This window comes from Doryrhamphus excisus, chromosome 7, assembly GCF_030265055.1.
Source record: "Doryrhamphus excisus isolate RoL2022-K1 chromosome 7, RoL_Dexc_1.0, whole genome shotgun sequence".
NCBI lineage: Eukaryota > Metazoa > Chordata > Actinopteri > Syngnathiformes > Syngnathidae > Doryrhamphus > Doryrhamphus excisus.
In genome coordinates, this window is record NC_080472.1 from 5799691 (window position 1) to 5820511 (window position 20821).

General features: G+C 41.0%; 1 protein-coding gene across 1 annotated transcript; it reads right to left on the minus strand.

The window, feature by feature from the left end:
• Positions 1 to 6842: 6842 nt before the first annotated feature.
• mex3b (mex-3 RNA binding family member B) lies at positions 6843 to 12723 on the minus strand. The gene is made up of 2 exons (XM_058078654.1): positions 12205 to 12723; positions 6843 to 11471 (listed from the first exon to the last, which is right to left on the minus strand). Exons 1-2 carry the CDS (start codon positions 12422 to 12424, stop codon positions 10165 to 10167), a joined length of 1527 nt encoding a protein of 508 aa, XP_057934637.1. The 5' UTR covers positions 12425 to 12723; the 3' UTR covers positions 6843 to 10164.
• Between the last annotated feature and the right edge of the window lie 8098 nt (positions 12724 to 20821).

A 20821-nucleotide genomic window follows, 5' to 3' on the forward strand; every position in this document is an offset into this window, starting at 1 on the left:
TGCTGTTTTTATGTTATGTATGTTATGTAATTTTCCATACATTTTAGCTTTTGTCCCTAAATAATGTTCATACATTTTCATTTTTGTAATATTGACATTACTGTCATTATAATTTGACTTTTTCTCAAACCTAATTTTCCCAAAATTCCAACTTTATTGTATGGTCATATCACCTCGTACTTCGGTACGTGACAAAAATAAATAAATAAATAAATAACATAAAAAAAACCTTAAACTATATTAGGAAAGCAGGAAGTGAACAAATGTAACAGTTACTGATTGTAAAAGTACCAGATGGAGGGGTAGGATTTAATAAGCTTTGCTTCTTCCTACTCCTTTTAGACATGTGGAACTGGGAACTGATTATGGGATGCACTCAACTGTAATCTGATGCATGTTCAAATGAAATTAAACCATTACCATTACCATTACCATTAAAATAACATATAAAAAACAGTTACTAGCATCCCCGGGCTGCACTTTGGACCCCCCTTTCCCCAGATGGACCAAAGCAATTTGGACCACCTGGTCCAAAGTCAAACATGATGCGCTGGAATGGTTTGGATTGATTGGAAAAATGTGGAATGTTGCTTTTCAGTTGGAATTTTGTCATGGAAAATGTAGAATTACGGAATAGTGGGTGCAGATTCAGCGATGTTGTGACTTGGTGTCAACTCTATTATTGAGGACAATGCTGTTTTTACCTTTTTCTATCTTCCGGTTGAAAGTGCTGAATGGAAAAGAAATGCCTGTGTTTTTAGTTGCTGTTGTTCTAGTTCAAAGGCAGCTGCTCCTTAATCCCTACAGGGATTATGTGGGGAAATACAAATATTGTAGGATGTGCTTGTTTGGGGCTTTCAGATCACTTTAAATATCCAAAATAGAACAGCGGTTACGTGTATTGATCATTTCACCTAAAACACACACATCAATTCTGCTATAATCATATTTGGCATCACTTCAGTGAATCAATGGCAGTCTCCATAGCACTCAGTGGTGAAGGAACAATAAACCAGTTTGACAAAATCAGCAAAAATATCAGATGTTGCATATGCTATGTATAAATAGTGCTGTGAAAATGTCTTTGTTCCCTTCCTGATTTATTTTTTTTCCGGTTTCCTCCCACATTCCAAAAACATGCTAGGTTAATTGGCGACTCCAAATTGTCCATAGGTATGAATGTGAGTGTGAATGGTTGTTTGTCTATATGTGCCCTGTGATTGGCTGGCCACCAGTCCAGGGTGTACCCCGCCTCTCGCCTGAAGACAGCTGGGATAGGCTCAAGCACCCCTGCCACCCTTGTGATGATAAGCGGTAGAAAATGAATGAATGAATACATTTGATGTCTTTTGAGAGATAGTGTTATTCTTAAAAAAAAAAACTCCTTTGCTGCCACCCTCAGGACAGTGCCAGTATTGAAACTGTAATCCAAATTCTTGTTCCTCTTTGCTTTTTTCTATTCACCTGAATCATTTGTGAAATAAAATAATATAAATATATATTATTTTAAATATTTTATTTGTTATTATACATAATATATGTTATTTATGTATTATTTAGTTATTCTGTGAAAATCTTTCTAATGTTGTCTAATATTGTATGTGTACAACATATACAGTACATACACTATACAGTACTTCCATGTTCATGTACCCCTAGGTGGTGCTATAATGCAAAGAGTTAACGGTGTTACGAAACCTTCCTTTCCTTTGTGAGACTGCAGCAATGCTGCACAGAAGGCAAACTGGGGTGGGGAGGGCTGGGGAGGGGGGGCTGTGCATCATCTACTCTTGCCTCCTCTTATAAACACACATGTTTATGGACATGTCAAGTCTCCTGTCATGGTGTTGCAGCTCTGTACCCGACATGTATATTTCTACTGGGATAGAAAATCATCTCACGTCATTTTACAGGAGGGGTCGGGAACCTTTTTGGCTCAGAGAGCATGAAAGCCACATATTTTTATAAGGATTCCCATGAGAGCCATATCATATATTTTACCATTGAATAAAACAAGTATATGAAAAGCTTTGAAAAATACTTCATAAAGTGAAATGAACCTCCACTACCTTGATTAGCTGCTATGTTTTATTGCTAACAGCAGCTACAAAGAAGCTTTTATGAAATCCATATGTGCTGCTATACAGTATCCCATTCATAAGAAATGAATGGCTAAAGCAACACATGTGTTCATATGTGCATGTGCTGTGTACTTTCATTGTTTTCCTCTTTGCATGCTTCAAGTGTGATGTGCACGTGTGTGTGCACATGTGTGTGCTCCATTAAAGTGCAGCAGGTCTATAATGATTGTGCGACACAGAGGCCCACACCTCATTCCTCACCAATCACACCCTGGTCTCTCCGGACAGGAGGAGGGAGGGATGGGGGTGCGGGAAAAGGAAGTCGTCAAGAAGGTCAAAGACGGTGAGGAAAGTGGAATGGAAGTGATGACACAGTTACAAAAAAAAAAAGGTCACAGTTTTGACCAACGAGGGAGGTGTACAGTGGTACCTCCATTGAGGAGGTGCTTTTCATTCATAGGACATCACTTTGAAACTAAGAGGAACAGAAAATACAATCAAATCCTATTAGCCAATTAAGAATCAGCAGAATCCTCCGTTTGGTGGCTGGGTCTTTCATCCTTAGGGTGAGAATCTGAAAGGAGAGCCATTGCTCCTTTAAATTTCTGGGATCACAATAGATGAAAATATGAGCTGGAAACCTTATATTACAAATACACAACATAAAGTGGCAAGAAACATTTCAATATTGAACAAAGCAAAATTTGTTCTCAATCAGAAATCACTCCACACTCTTTATTGCTCTCTGGTTCTACCATATCTTACTTATTGTGTGGAAATATGGGCTAATAACTATAAAAGCAATCTTCACTCGCTAAATGTACTGCAAAAAAGGTCAGTAAGGATAATTCAGAATGCAGCCTACATAGAACATACTAACTCCTTATTTCTAAAATCACAAATACTTCAACTTGCTGATATAGTTCATCTTCAAAATAAAAATAAAAATAAAAATAAAAATAAAAATAAAAATAAAAATAAAAATAAAAATAAAAATAAAAATAAAAATAAAAATAAAAATAAAAATAAAAATAAAAATAAAAATAAAAATAAAAACAAAAACAAAAACAAAAACAAAAATAAAAATAAAAATAAAAATAAAAATAAAAATAAAAATAAAAATAAAAATAAAAATAAAAATAAAAATAAAAATAAAAATAAAAATAAAAATAAAAAAGTTACTATGGTACCCATTATGTTATTGTATGGTCATATCACCTCGTACTTCGGTACGGGACAAAAAAATTAAAAGAAAAAACCCTTAAACCATATTAGGAAAGCAGGAAGTGAACAAATGTAACAGTTAGTGATTGTAAAAGTACCAGATGGAGGGGTAGGATTTAATAAGCTTTGCTTCTTCCTACTCCTTTTGGACATGTGGAACTGGGAACTGATTATGTGATGCATTCAATTGTAATCTGATGCATGTTCAAATGAAATAAAACCATTACCATTACCATATTGAGAGGAAGTGGCTGGGGCATTTAGTACGCATCCTGGATGCTCTCCTGGTGAAGTGTCTTGGGGAAGACCCAGGACATGTTGGAGAGACTATGTCTCTCAACTGGCGCCTCATTGACAGGTGAAACAACAGCTGTATCGGTCATGTGACTTTGTCTTAAAGCGACATACGCCGACACTCTATGAAGTCATCACCAGATGTTCTGCATTGACTTGTGGTCTTGGACGTAACCCCCACTGTAATTAAACGGGGTTAAAATTTGTGAAAATTTAAAAAGGAATTGCTTTCTGACATAATTTGTATGTTTTTCTTTTTCCAAGTATACATTGGTGTGAAATAATATGTAAATAATACCCGTTCCTACATGGGAAAACAGACTTACTTCTTTAATCTTCTTATCTTGAAGTACTGCGTGTGTTCCTCAAAAAACTGAAGATAAAAAAGTGCCCCCAAAAGACTGACTAAATTTATCTCATCTAATTACATCCATCAAGGTATAAATGAAGCAGTGCAGGGACACACACACACACACACACATATATATGATGATTCTCCTTGTGGACACGGTGTGAGTCGGTGTTGGCATGCCAGACATAAAATGTGTGAAGCGGTTGCAGTTGGCCTATTTGCATGGAACATGGTGGTGTTCAGCTGACATCTTGCGAGCGTGGGCAGTGAGCTATTCCCGCCAGCCACAACATCACCAAACACAACCAGTGTCAAAGAAATGCAAATCCCATTTTACCACATTGAGATATGGGAGTGGGGAATGCAGAAAAGATGTATTATTATTATTATTATTATTGTTATTGTTAAAAGGCTCATACTAAAACATTTATGATTGTTTTTATATCGTTTCATTTGTGACAAATACACCCTTTTTTCTTCAATCTGTTTTTTAAACCATTGTTGCTAACATAGGCTAGTCTGTTCTTATATTTTTTAATTTCAAAAAATATAATTTGTAGCTCTGTGGTTGGCTGGCGATCAATTACATGTAAGTCAGTGAAACTTGAGTCTTAGTAGGTAGGTAGTAGTCTTAGGTCTTTTCAAGTACCCATGAGTCAGTCAAACTCGAGTCTCCATCAACCCGTGAGTCAGTGCAACTCGAATCTTTTTCAAGTACCCGTGAGTCAGTGAAACTCAAGTCTTCATCAACCCGTTAGTGAAACTCGAGTCTCCAATAACCCGTGAGTCAGTAAAACTCAAGTCTTTTTCAAGTACCCATGAGTCAGTGCAACTCCAGTTTCCATCAACCCATGAGTCAGTCAACTCGACTCTCCATCCACTCGTGAGTCAGTGAAACTCGAGTCTCCAGCAACCCGTGAGTCAGTGAAACTCGAATCTCCATTAACCCTTGAGTCAGTGAAACTCGAATCTTTTTCAAATACCCATGAGTCAGTCAAACTCGAGTCTCCATCAAACCGTGAGTCAGTGCAACTCGAGTCTTTTTCAAGTACCCGTGAGTCTGTTAAACTTGAGTCTCCATCAACCCGTGAGTCAGTGCAACTCCAGTCTTTTTCAAGTACCCGTGAGTCAGTGAAACTCAAGTCTTCATCAACCTGTTAGTGAAATTCAAGTCTCCATTAACTCGTGAGTCAGTGAAACTCAAGTCTTTTTCAAGTACCCATGATTGAGTGAAACTCAAGTATTTTTCAAGTACCCGTGAGTCAGTGCAACTCGAGTCTTCATCAACCTGTGAGTCAGTGAAACTCCAGTCTTTTTCAAGTACCCGTGAGTCAGTGAAACTCAAGTCTTCATCAACCTGTTAGTGAAATTCGAGTCTCCATTAACTCGTGAGTCAGAGAAACTCAAGTCTTTTTCAAGTACCCATGATTGAGTGAAACTCAAGTATTTTTCAAGTACCCCTGAGTCAGTCAACTCCAGTCTCCATCAACTCGTGAGTCAGTGAAACGTGAATCTTCGTGGAGCATTCGTGGGTCAGTGAAACGTGAATCTTTGTCGAGTACCTGTGAGTCAGTGAACCTTGTGTTCGTCCCGTGAGTACCCATGAGTCTGTGAAACCGAAGTCATCGTTGAGCACCCGTTAATCAGTGAAATTTGAGTCAATTTAGTGAAAATCAAGTCTTCATTGAGCCACTTTTCACTTGCCAGTGAAACTCTTGTGTTCATGAAGTACCTGTGAGTCAGTGAAACTTGGGTCTGTGTCGAGCACCCTTGAGTCATTGAAACATATAACATATGAGCTGAGTGTGATGATTGGTTTTGTGGAGTCATTTTCCTGGTTCAGTTCCGTGTAGGATTCAGGAGTACTGTACATGTCGTCTTCTACTTCTGAGAATCTTAAGACCAAGAAAGGGAAAATGTGGCGTCCATGTGTTGCACGCTTGGCTAAAAAACACTTGTCAGCTCCTTTCTGTGGCAGTAAGATTGCTTCCTAATAATAAGGTTTATAGGGGCAGTTCTGCTGGCCTCTGGTGAATGTTTCCATTTGAAACCTGCCATGAGAGCCTGCCTGTACTATCTTGCAGAGTGTGTGTTTAAGTGGCAGCATTTCCAACAGGACCACAAGACAAGCTGCACTTTGGCAAAGGGAAGGGGAGGCGGGAGGAGTGAAAGGACCGAAACATGCATCCAGAACTGGTACTGCCACGCAGGCCAGACATGGAACAGAGCTACTAGAAAGTAGTTCAATGACTTCAGGTTCATGTGACTTAAGTGGTACATTTTAATAGATGTTTAGTGCAAGTTTATGAAAGTAAGCTTATGATTTATTTTTGGGGCAACAAGGCTCTGGATGTATTGTTACAGTATTACAATACACTCGCTATATATACATCTACGTAAGGCAAGACTTCTACTATAAGCTGAGCAAAGCCAAATTTAGGAATTTAAGCACTTCAATGAACATACAAGTAAACACTCCGAATCCAGCATACAGTACAGTGTGTCATTAATAATTCCATAAAAGATTTACAATTTAACTTTAGTCCGTGTTATCGTCCTTGCGGCAAAACTCACAGAAAATTGTCACCAAATTAAATAAAATCACAGATTGCTTTAGCCCTTGGGTTGTCTCTGGCAAACATTTGGACATTTTTCAAATGTAGCAGCAATAGGAACAAGCCTCGGGCCCCCAGACGTTCTAGCGTTGGATTGGATTGGGTCTAAGAGACAAGACTTTAGCATTACTTTTACAAAACGTATACAAAAATATTGAAACAAATATATGACAATATATATATTGGCTGCACGGCATTTGAGTGGTCAGCGTGCAGGCCTCACAGTTAGGAGACCCGAGTTCAATTCCACCCTCGGCATGTGTGGGTTTTCTCCTGGTACTCCGGTTTCCTCCCACATTCCAAAAACATGCTAGGTTAATTGGCGACACCAAATTGTCCATAGGTATGAATGTGAGTGTGAATGGTTGTTTGTCTATATGTGCCCTGTGATTGGCTGGCCACCAGTCCAGGGTGACAATATATTTCAATTCACTAATTTATGTTACCTTACATTAGTCCATATGAGGTTAACTCTTCTGCCCCACCTCCACCAACTGACACAAAGCTCACTCCATTCATGCCATTGTTCTATGGGGCACTTTCGAGGTCATTTCCATGTATTGTCTGATGAATGTATTATTGTCACAGACATTTTTTTTCTTGTGACACCACTTGATGTTTTTTTCCTACATTGTGGAGCATTTGATGCAACTAGCATGCAAAATGACTTCCTCTGAAACCGTCAATGTTTGTTTATAAGTGAGCTCAGGGAAAGTGAGAACATGCAGGAGAAAAACTGAGCGCTTGATTTGCTCACCAGGACAATATCGGTAATCTTGGTTCATTTATGGATTTTTTTTGGTGACTTAACGGTTTATTTATTGTTATTGGATAATGAATGAATCATAAATTAATTCCCCAAAAGGGAAAAACTGATAACGGCCAACCAATCACAGCTTTGTAGTCTGTGTTGTTGTTGATGTCGATGAAATGTTTTGGAAGCACACATCACGCTTTGAGGGTTTGGACGGGGTATAGCAAGTTGGCATAGGAGCATAATTAAGCCTTTAGGGTTTAGGGACATAGTGGGCCCCAACCTCCCCCATCAGAGCATCAAGATAGTCACCTTGCAGCCTGACTCTTGGCAACGTGTGTTCCCGTCTGGCTGCTGTAGTTTAGGAATTAACCGACTGTGGCAAGTCTGGAATAAATAACCACTTTCCAATGTACCATTTCTTTATTTGACTGGTATAGAAATACTTAAAAAAACAAACAAACAAAGAAAAAAAGCAACAAGTAGCACCGTTACTTATGTATAATTTTTAAATGTCAGAAAAATAAAACTCTTGATACATTTTCAAATCTCAGGAAATATTAACCATGAGGATAAAGGCCCTTTATCATAAAATAAAATATATTCTGTTCTTAAAATTTGCTCAATTAAGCCCATTTACACTAAAATAACTACATATATGTAAACAAGTGGTAAATAAAGGTATTAAAATAGAAATACTAAAGCTGTCGTGGTGCAACAGAAGCCTGTTATTCCCACCAAAATGTCATTCATAGAAATTTTGAAAAAGCATACATTGTTTCTTTGTCCTCACCTTAGTCATATTTGTACATTTGAAAGTTTTTAAAATAACAATATAGCATAAAATATGCTTTATATTACTGAATAAAAAATATGCCAAGTGTAGCATATTTAAAAGCCTAAAAAAAAACAATCATCCCATCACAACACAATACTGTCAAATGTAATACATAACTTCTCTTCCTCACCCGGGTGTAGTTAAAGTAATACAGTGATCAATTCCAAAAAAATAAACCCAGCTACAAAAAAGTTCACTGAACTCAAAATATCTGTAAACATCTTTGTAATAAGAAATGCAACTTTCAAGTCAAAAGAGGATCGAATACTTCTATCTTGTTACTTCAAACCTTTGAGGAAATGCATTTGATACGCAAGCGTGTGGGATAATACTCCCTCTTGTGGTTTGTAAACAGGAGCCAAGCTAGTTTTATATGTCCGACCGTTAGCTCGCCGTGCTAACAGTACCTGCATCCTGCCACATCAATATAAAGATACAAGCCACTAGCGCTATTGATTATTATTTAAAACATGCATGTACAGGTTTCAAATATGTCCCCAAACTACAACACAGTCCTTTATTCAGTCCAAGACCCAAAGGCCAGGGGTGTCCAACAAGGGAATTTCCTTAAATCACACCTTCTTCCTTTTATTATTATTATTATGAGACTTGAGAGATGAATGGACTTGAATAGAAATATAGATAGACGGAAAATAATCCATCAAGTCAAAGACATGGCACGGCAAATGGAGTGTCGATGGCGATTGTGGCTTGCAGGTTCCCCACTCTTTATTTCGGTTATGATTCCAAACCCGACTATGAAAAGTGAATTTCCACAAAGTAGGTTTCCTTCATTTTAAATAGATAATATAAGATAGTTTTTACAGTTTTTAACATCATTGGAGCCCTCTACACATTAAATAACACCCCTATAGTCAACTTTACACTCCTATTACCCCCAAAAAGTAGACATCATAAAAGACAAAAAGACATGTGATCATGATTGTGTGCGTTGCGTTTCGGTGTTGCACAGGAAGTGACTTTGGGGGTTCAGAGTTGAGTTATGGCCGCAACAGTATTACTGTGATTATTGTGCTTGTTCTAAGATCATTCATTGTTCCGGTGCTTGTGTGTCTCATCCAACATTACAGTAACATTAGCGATACCTAGCGACTAGTGTAGAATACAACATACCATCATCTTAGTATGTCCCTTCCGAATGCCTTATATTTTTATTTTACTTCATTTTGCTATTTTTATGCTTGAAAATGTTTAATTTAGTCCAAAAAAATTGCTTCAATAGACTAATAATGTAATATGTATGTAATATTAGTGAATATATTTTTGCAAGGCTGCATGGCGGTCGAGTAGTTAGTCGAGTGGTAACCCAAACCTCACAGCTTGGGTTCAATTCCACCCTCAGCCATCTCTATGTCGAGTTTGCATGTTCTCCCCGTGCATTTGTGGGTTTTCTCCGGGTACTCCGGTTTCCTCCCACATTCCAAAAACATGCTAGGCTAATTGGCCACTCCAAATTGTCCATAGGTATGAATGTGAGTGTGAATGGTTGTTTGTCTATATGTGCCCTGTGATTGGCTGGCGACCAGTCCAGGGTGTACCCCGCCTCTCGGCCAAAGACAGCTGGGATAGGCTCCAGCACCCTCGCGAGGATAAGGGGAAGAAAATGAATGAATGAATATTTTTGCAAAACCGTGATAGAGTAAAGCCATGAAAGTGAAAGTGGTGAGGGATTACTGGACTTTGTCAACATTTGATTAGCGCAAATATTATGCTGTAAAGCCCTGTTTTGTTATTGGATGAAATACATAATGGAATTTCTTGCTTTCTTGCCACGGGCCAATCAAAAAGTAGCAAATGGCACCCGGGCCAGACTTTGCTTAACGGTACGTTGGTAGACCTCACTTAGTGTGACGCCTAAGAGAGCCGTTGGACGACCAGTCGAGTTACATTTGGACACTCGGAACATAACCGCCCGTAACGCTATGTACACTTTCTGCATTGATGATGATTAATAATACCGTATCCAGGTCTTTTGTTGTGAGGTGTTATGAAAATATACGTATGGCCTGAGTGACGCTGGTTTGGCAGACGGGGCATTTGGGTTGGCTTCTCTGGCAGATGCGGTTGGCACATTCCATACAGAAGAGGTTGTGTCCACATGGGACCAGCGCAGCAATGACCTCGCTTTCGAAGCACACCGAACAGTCACGGCTGCTTTTTCGGCTGCTAGACGAGGTAGAGGAGGACGAGGAGGAGGCAGAGGAGTCGTACGGAAGGTGAGCGCTCGTCAGAGATGCCAAGGTGTTGCCGGGAAAACCCAGCAAGTCTCCAGTGGGGTCGCTCGGTGCCCGTCGGGGTAACGGGTGCTCGGTGGTACCGGCGTGGAGAGGAGGTGAGAGTCTGGACTCTCGCTGGTCTCTGTCGATCCGTCTTTGACTCACCATCACGTTGTTGGCGTTGTTGGGATAAAATGCGGGTGTGGAGGTCGGAGAACTGGTCGAGGACGGGGTGATTCGGTTTTCATACTGGGACCAGAAACTCCCAGTGGGGTTTGGAGTAGTTTCAAGGAGTGGTGGTGAATCAAACGTCAGCTCAGTGCCGTCGGGAGAGATCACCTCATTTCCATAGATGTTGCCGTTTGTGTTGACACTGATGTTGTTGTTGTTGTTGTTGGTTGTGTAGCTCAGGGTGGGGCTGGGTGGGCTGTAGTCTGCCATACGAGAGCCAAAATAGGAGTCGGTGGATGCGCTGCCGAGGGAGGAGGATGAGTCGTTGCGGTATTTGGAGAAGGGCTTGGGCGTCATCCCAGCGCTCGGCTTGGACCACGAGTTGGGGTGTCCCTGCAGGTCAAAACCCACATCTGTCCCATTGGCATGGAAATCATTTTCATCCTGGAGCTCGATGACACCTCCTGTTCTCATGGCGATGTGAGCTTCGATCTCCTCTCGGGCTCGGTCCACATTCTCTGGCATTCCCGTCACCTCAAACACCGGCTCCTTGTCCCGACTCGGAGTCACAATATAAGTGTGGGTCTGCTTTTGGATGCGCTTGATGGTGGCGCCCTTGGGTCCAACAACAAGACCCACAACACGGTAGGGTACACGCACCTGTATGGTGGTCTGTCCGGGTAAGTTAGGGGGGCCAGGAACCGGAGTGGCATTCCCGTTCAGGCTGGTGTTTTTGTTTCTGGAAGCTCGGATCATGGAGAAATGCTCTGCCGCCGAGATGATCTCTCTTCGGGCCATCGCCACATCCTCCCTTCTGCCCGTCACCACAAAAACCGGCTCCTCACCTCGGACTGGGGTCTTGATGTAGGTGTTGGTCTTCGCCCGCAATGCTTTAATCTTACATCCTGGGAAAGGGAGGAAACCATGAATATGAAGCTCCATAAAACACAGCTAGACCATTACTGTAATGGTACGTGTACTGCTAATGAGAGGTGTACACAGTACACATTAAAAGTAAGGGACAGGAAGTGTTTATGACGTCTACTCGGTAAACAAATACAGCCTTTGGATAGCAATAGTGCCAAGGAGCTTGGAAAGGTTATTTCATGTTTAAAGTCTCCTGTTTGGGAACACTTAGCATTCCCGCTGAAATACGTAAATGGAGGAAATGGAGCTAGCAATACTACTGTAGTTACATCCCTAATGTTGAATCGTTTTCTACTACTTACACACACAAATGATAATGGATAGCTACCCGGTTATATGTTTAATATTTACTAAACACATTTATCTTTGCTTTGTGGTGAGGTTATATCAAATGTTGTCCCAGTTTGGTCCTCCTCCTCATTCCGATGCCATACTGTGCAGTATCGCCCACGTTGTTGTGTTAATTAACAACAAGCTAGTCCGACACAAAAAAAACACAAGTAAATCAATAAAAATAGAAAACAACATGAGGTATTTAATGTTAAAGTAAATCATATGTTAAGTACATTCATTTAGGACAATTTTCCGGTATTGGACGGATGTGTCCAGACGAGGACGGAAGTTGAGGATGCGTTGACGTGCTTGTCTTGCGGACGCACAAGATGCGTTCAAGTACCACCAGGGAGTGAATAAAAGTGTCTTTACACGTACCTTGTCTGCCTACAATCTCGGCCACATGTTCGGAGCTGGGCACCGGGACGCACTCGGTCATGTTGACACTTTTAGTCCGGGGCTCGTCGTGGTCGCACAGCGGGTGGTCGTCGGTGTCCAGCCCGAGGAGAGAGAGCTGGTCCAGGGCGACCTGCAAAGCTCTCTGCTCGTCCAGCGCGTCTCCGTGGAGGCTGCCGTCGGCGAACAGCGAGCTGGGCATCTTCACCGACGAGGAGGACGAAAAGCAGCTTTTTCAAGACGAGAATCAAACAATAAGAAATGTCTGCGTCTGGAGGACAGGAACACTGTCAACATCCAACCCTTTGTCTTCCACTGGAGTGCGAGAAAAGTCCCGGTACAGTCCCAGCGAATCAGCAGAGACAACGCGTCTTTCCTCCACTAAATGTAGTCAAATAATACATGTAGTCAAATAACACATGCAGTAAAAAATAAAATAAAATAAAACATGTAGTAATCTTCTGTCTGAGTCCTTCCACAGCCAGACTGAGAGTCGTGGACGTGACGTCATCGCCTGGGCAGGGACGATGCGGTGCTCTGTTTTTTTCTTTCTGTTATGTGATTGGTTGTTACACTGGGATCGGGCGGGGCTTGTTCTAATTGGACGCCCATTCTTTGTTCTCTTTGTTTCTTATGATTGCTTCTTTGTTTGGTTGGTACTACAGTGGTGTTCAAAGTGCGGCCAAGGGGCCACTTGGGGTTCACAGCATACTGTAATATTGCAAAAGAGAGCAAAAACATGGGAAAATTGAATAAGTAGCCCAAAATGTTGATAATTAGAACATTAATAATACACTTTGTAGGCTCCAGTGTGGTGGGTGTATTATTAATAAAAAAACTATTACTTGTGTTAAATTAATTAACTATTAACTCATTGAACAGGATGGTTTTTCGATCATTCTGAAAACAATAACAAGATATTTGTATTTTAAAATAAATAATAGTTGTTGGTGTGTTATTAGTGTTATTTGTGTCTATATTTAAATGTTTTCTTTTTATTGTAGTTTGCTTGTTTAATTGTACAGGATGTCCCTACCGGGTGGACATATAGTGACTTTATACACATCAAAAATATTGGCGTGTATATATACATACAGTATAAAATGTACATTTTTATTTACAAAAATGATTATTATTGTTATTATGTGCCCTGTGATTGGCTGGCGACCAGTCCAGGGTGTACCCTGCCTCTCCTGAAGACAGCTGGGATAGGCTCCAGCATACCCCTTCAACTCTAGTGAGGATAAGCTGTACAGAAAATGGATGGATTATTTTTTTTATGATTTATTATTTAATTTCATTTATTATTAATAATTTTTGAATAATGTATGTACTTTATGTACATATACTATATGTCCACAATTTAGGGACATCCTGTATAGTGTAATTTTTCGACATTTCTTAACAAGAAAACTACAAAAAAACAACAGCAAAAATCTTTGTGCTTGAACTCAAGTCCCTAAGTGACCTTTTGGAGTGGTGGTCATGTGACAGTCGTGTGATTATCCTAGGATATGGCCTCCCCACAATCCCCATCTGCATTTTTACGAGGGGGTTCTTGGTTACGGGGGTGGGATGATGGGGGCGTCAATTGACGGGCACAAAGAGGATTTCAAGGTTCTCCGTCATGCCGCACAAAGGCGATGCTAATGAAGAATCTTCCTCCTTCAACCAATCACAATCCATCTATAGCAAACGTGTTCCTGTGGGACAGTCACAAGCAGTAAAAGGGCAGGATAGAAGCCATGGCGCAAGCAAACCTAGTCTACTACCATCACAACAACTAATACGGTCTGGGAACGACATCAGACCAGACACATAGATCTGTCACATAGAGGATCTTTGACTCGTGTTTCTGCAGTAGGTCTTGTCGGAAAAGGTTGGGTGTGTTTGGTTCTTGTCTTCCTCCCTCCCAGATTTCCCAACATCTCTCCTGCCTGTCGAGCCGTGCCTCCTCCTTCTCTCCTCCCCTCTTTGGTGCAACGCTCTTCTACCCCCCTCCCTCCCCAACTCCACATGACACACTGAACTGAAGTGGCATTGCTTCCTGCACTGTCATTGGCTGCCTGCCAGACGCTGGCTGAGCCGACGGCCTCGAATGCACCACGACCTCCTCCCGCATGGAGAGCACATGCATCCATATCACGTCGCGTCTTTTTATTCCTTCGCAGCTGCCCCTGCAAACACCACATGTTGTGTATGAGCTTATTAGTAAGTTGTTTTGAAGGAGATGTATTTGATTTGATATATTTCATGTAAAACTCATAGCAGTGCTTCTGTATATCTACTAGGATTTACTGGAGAAGACCAACTCAAAAATGGGTTTATAGTACTTAGTAATGCTACATTCACATTGCAGGCTATGATGTCTAATTTGGATTTTTTTTTGTTCAAATCCCATCTATTACGCGGTCTATCACATTACCAAAAAATGTGACTAGTGACTAGAACACAGAACATCTGGGAAGCGACATGCATGCACAAAAGCACAAGGTCACTTATTTGCCGAGTGTTTACAGAAGTCAATTTGTGCTCTCTTCAGCGTATTTGTGGCACTTTCAAGGATTTTGTGCAAAGGGAGTCAACATTTCTCTAATGAAATGGTTAAGCATCTACTTATGTATGAATGAGGCCTGATTTTCAAAAATTGGAATTGTACTGATCACATATAAAATCTCAACCCGGCATTAAACCCTGCACCCTGGACGCAGCCTTAGATACCCAGAATGCACATGTGTGAAAGATTTTGGAATTACAATTACGGATTTATTTAAAGCAAGAAACAACCAAAAGTCCAATAAAATATATTTATGTTATATATTATATTATGTAATATAATATAATGTAATGTAATGTAATATAATATAATATATTGTAAATTTTCTACCAACAAAACCCCACTCTGCTTTGTACCGAAGCTCCTGTTGGAGCATCAGTGGAAAGTACAGAACCTCTAGTTCAGTAGTTCTCAACTGGTTTAGCTGTGGGACCCACTATCAACCTTCAATGACAAGTGGAAATTGCAGACATTTTTGACAAATATAAGCTGTAAAAAATGAATAAATCTTATATAAATAACATTTATTGATTTAAAATGTAAATGTAAAAAGACTGTTTTCACTGGCTAAGGGGTTGCTTTGAGTGAGCTAACTTCTGACTACGTTGAATTTTAGGTTGTACAAAATCACCCAGTGTGCCAGCACAAGTTTCATGATCAGTTCAGGATTAGCACAGATATGAGGTGCATTCGTGTACATCACGGCCTTTCACTATTTCTTTTGTTAGATACTTATGGTAGTTTAACAGTAGCAATGCAACTCCTGTGACCGGTGACGTGTGGAGATTTTGTCGTGGGTTACGTAAGTTGTTGTTGTTGTTGTTACGTAAGTCAATGACAGCTAACGTTAGTAGCTAAACTTTGTCAAACTGCTATCATTAGCTGACAGCAAACGTAAGCAATTTGAGCCTCGCCCAGTGCAATTCACCAATGACAAGCATGTTCGTATGTCAGTCCTTCTTAGTATTTGCAACAACAACCACTTTGAGAAATAAAACAATAAAACATGTGTGTGTGTGTGTTATGTGGGGCGTGGCTTTCACATGTGAACAGGATGTAGTACATTTATATGTTAGTGCCCCCACTGCAGTGGCCAAACATGGCAGATTAAAAAGCTTCAGCTGTAGTTTCCCCATATTTGGACAAAACACAAGCTTCATATCGAAAAAAAAATTCCCAGTGTGTCCACCTTCTGGTTTGTGGATTAAGGGTGGAAGGATCATCCCAAAGACGCTCCATAAAGCCCCCAGACAGGATGGGCTCTGTCATGTTTCCACATCCTAATGGATCGGAGGATGGCACCAGTGGGCGACTTCCTGCAGTGCTTTGCTGGAGCACCGGTGTGCATTAGTGTGTGAATGGAACATCAGTGTCATGTGATGCTTTTTTGGCAAAATGTCAAATCATAATGGAAAGACTACTAATGTATCCATTTTCATGTGGTATGAGTACATCATGTACATGAACGTTATTCATGTATCGTATTGCATCACATAGAGTGATTATTATTTCAGTGCTCAATGCTTTTGTGGAAAATACAATCATGTCAAATGTGGTATGCTGGGGTATGCTGGAGCCTATCCCAGCTGAAATTGGGCGCCATCAGTCCATTGCTGTGTAGCCAACATAAAAACATTAGTTCATTCATTTTCTACCGCATATCCTCACGAGGGTCATGGGGGTGCTGGAGCCTATCCCAGCTGTCTTTGGGCAAGAGGCGGGGTCGCCATCCAATCACAGGGCACATATAGACAAACAACCATTCACACTCACATTCATACCTATGGACAATTTGGAGTCGCCAATTAACCTAGCATGTTTTTGGAATGTGGGAGGAAACCGGAGTACCCGGAGAAAACCCACACATGCACGGGGAGAACATGCAAACTCCACACAGAGATGGCCGAGGGTGGGATTGAACTCGGGTCTCCTAGCTGTGAGGTCTGTGCATTGACCACTCAACCGCCCTCTTCTTTCCTCTTCTAAGGTATGCCCATTAGGTAAGATGAGAAGTATTTCCAGTGTAGCAAATGAAATGCACCACATTGGCATGATGGTGATGAATAAATGGAGTAGGATGCTTTTCAAGCTTTTCTGAAGGTGGGAAGGAGGTTTTAATGTCCTGCTGGACTCCGATCAAGCACATTTCGTGATCTTGCTTACAGGTCGTCCTGTAACCACACGGTCGGCAGTTTGTACTGTACCGCTCTTCCTCCATCACATTCACGGCAAGATACTCCACCCACCTTGCCCCCACATGGATGCTTCACTGACCAGGATGCTAACCTACTCATTCAGTCTCATTCACCCTAAGTGGGTTATATGTGGGTAATATGCATACGGATTATCAACATTATACCTTTTCCATGTAAAATCTATCATTGATGAAGACTGAGTTGTGTTTTAGGCCATCGTTTGACCCAGTTTTAGATAGAAATTATGAACATCCTCTGTTACCCAGGACTGGACATGTTGATAAATGGAGTATTTTACTTGGTATTTTAAGCATAATGGTCTAGTGGTTAGCATACTAGCCACATAGTTTGGAGATCTGGAAGATCTAGGTTGGAATCTCCGTTTGGGCATGTTCCCCCTGTGAGTGCGTGTTCTCCGGGTACTCCGGTCTCCTCCCACGTTCCAAAAACATTCATTCATTCATTAATTTTCAACCGCTTTTTCCTCACAAGGGTCGCAGGGATGCTGGAGCCTATCCCAGCTGTCTTGGGGCGAGAGGCGGGGTACACCCTGGACTGGTCGCAAGCCAATCACAGGGCACATATAGACAAACAACCATTCACACTCACATTCATACCTATGGACAATTTGGAGTCGCCAATTAACCTAGCATGTTTTTGGAATGTGGGAGGAAACCGGAGTACCCGGAGAAAACCCACGCATGCACGGGGAGAACATGCAAACTCCACACAGAGATGGCCGAGGGTGGAATTGAACCCTGGTCTCCTAACTGTTAGGTCTGCACGCTAACCACTCGTCCGCCGTGCCGCCCTGTTCCAAAAACATGCTAGGTTAATTGGCGACTCCAAATTGTCCATAGGTATGAATGTGAGTGTGAATGGTTGTTTGTCTATATGTGCCCTATGATAGCTGGCAACCAGTCCACCTCTCACCCAGCTGGGATAGGCTCCAGCATACCCTCCCACTTTGGGCCTGAGAGGCTTGCTTGAAAAAGACCAAATAAATCAGATGATATCTGCATTTGCAAAGTCTACATGGATGATCTTCAGCTTTTGTTCAATCTAACGGTATGGTAAAAGTATCAAGGCAAAGTGTATTGAAATGCTTCCTGACTGAGGAATAAAACCACAATGTCAGGTGGAGTGTGGGAGAACAGAAGATGCAACCACAATCAGCTTTTTTTTCCCTCCACTTTCCATTTTAACAGCACTGTGAGCTACATTTGCAACCCCAACCTCCTGCTTCCTTCTGTATTCAATGGCCTCCTACGCATACCACCCACTGGACTGCCCAAGCACGCGCGCGCACACACACACACACACACACACACACAGGTACAGTACTTAAAAAACACACATTCAAATCCCCTCTGGCGAAGAGATATGATCCAAAAATTACCGCTGTGATCGGTATTCGAGCATGAGAACATGTTATTATTGTTATTATATTTCCCCATCACTTGAATTGGTCATGGGTCCGTAAAGGGACATTTGGCGATGGCTGATCAATCATGTTTCCACTGTCATGTGCTGTCATCTTCAGAGGGGTCAGCTGACATAATCAGTTGTGCTTCCTGTTGGCTTGACCAAGCAGAAATCCATTTATTGTACTTCAAAAATATGTAAGACACAAAATAACCCATCATAGCTAGAAGGTACTGTAGATGGGGCAACAGTTGTCTTGTCTTCAGTATGGACAGATGCTCAAAGATAGTACCAAAGCTGTCCTATCTAGTCTTTTGAGTATGAACTGATGCTAAAACACTAGATAGTCCTGGAGCTGTCCTATCCAGTTTTTGAGTATGAACTGATGCTAAAACACTAGATAGTCCTGGAGCTGTCCTATCCAGTTTTTGAGTATGAACTGATGCTAAAACGCTAGATAGTACTGAAGCAGTCCTATCTACTTTTTGAGTATGAATTAATGCTAAAACGCTAGATAATACCGGAGCTGTCCTATCTAGTCTTTTGACTATGAACTGATGCTAAAATGCTAGATAATACCAGAGCTGTCCTATCTTGTCTTCTGAGTATGAACTGATGCTAAAACACTAGATAGTACTGGAGCTGTCCTATCTAGTCTTTTGAGCATGAACTGATGCTAAAATGCTGGATAGTAATGGAGCTGTCCTATCTAGTCTTTTGAGTATGAAGTGATGCTAAAATGCTTGATAGTACTAGAGCTGTCCTATCTAGTCTTTTGAGTATGAGCTGATGCTAAAACACTGGAGAGTACTGGCGCTGTCCTAGCTAGTCTTTTGAGTAGGAATTGATGCTCAAAGTCTAGATAGCCCTACAGCTGTCCTATCTAGTCCTTTGAGTATGAAGTGATACTAATACACTAGATAGTACAGGAACTGTCCTATCTAGTTTTTTGAGTATGAATTGATGCTCAAAGTCTAGCTAGCACAAGAGCTGTCCCATCTAGTCTTTGATTATGAACTGATGCTCATAGACTAGATAGTACTAGAGCTGTCCTATCTAGTCTTTGAACTGCTGCTCAAAGACTGGAGGTCAAGGGTGAATGAGCTTACCAAACCGGGTCCGAAGTTTAAATACTGTACATTCTGAGACCTTCAGCATCACAAACAGTAAAATAAATATTTAGGTGGATTTATGTAGATTCAAAAAGGTATGAAAAGATCACAATATGATAAGGTGAAATATTTTGTGGCTATGATGCTGTAATTCTGTTGGATGTTGGATAAAAAGTGGAAACATTCAATAAAGTGCCAAAGGGTTCCAATCTCCTATCGGTCGGTGCTCTCTCCAATCCCACGGCAGAAAGCAGGAGAAAGAAATGAGCTCAGACGAGCTGAGATTGTTATCCCCAGGCAAGGAGAACGATGTGGATTCTCCCTCGTGACCCCCCCCCCCACACACACACATCTGTTTGTCCAAGTCCAACCTACAGGTACACCATACCAAAGGCTCTTTTGGCTACTGAATGTTTGGCACGTTAAGCGTTTTATTGATTGCTTTTTGGCATAGCTCCACTTCCTCTCTCTCTTTACATGTTACAGGCCAAGATCTAGGTCCAGTAGGGGGGGGGGGGGCAATCAGACTTATTTGTATGTGCACAGGAAATGTACTCATATAATAAATCACACGATAAATAAACTCCAAACAGGCAGGAAGAGAGTTCACTGTGCATTGGTTCAGTAACGACATGCTTCATAGCGCAACTGTGAACAGAGTGAGACCTCTTGTCAGTCATACTGTTGGTGTGTCTAATTGGGGGAGGCAGCTTAAGAGTAGAGCCTTATGCAAGGTAACATAGTAGAAATTAGGAGGGGAAAAAGATGCTTTTGCCACACCTCCCACATCAACATGCAGACCCTTCATCCCAACACTCATTGAGATCTTGCATCGGCATAGTAAATACAAACGAAACAGAGCAAAATGGCGTGCACTCAGAGAAAGAAATGCTGCAAACATTTGACAGACAGTACGGATTGCCTGTAGGAAAAGGAAATATATATATATCAATTATTGACAATATTATCACTTAGTGTTTGTGAAACAAACATTTTAAATACACCTGCATTCTTTTGTGAGTCGATTTAAGTCGATTATGCCGCCTACAGAGAACATACTAACTCCTTATTTCTAAAATCACAAATACTTAAACTGACATAGTTCACCTTCAAACAGCTAAAATAATGCATAATGCAAAAAATAACCAATTACCTAAAATGTCTTCCAATACTGGGAAGAAGTACATTTGAAACACTTCTATGCTAGGACTACGTTATGCTAGCCATAGCATTTCAGTATGTGGAATCAAACTATGGAATGGATTGAGTAAGGAAGTCAAACAATGCACAACGATGAGCCAATTCAAGAA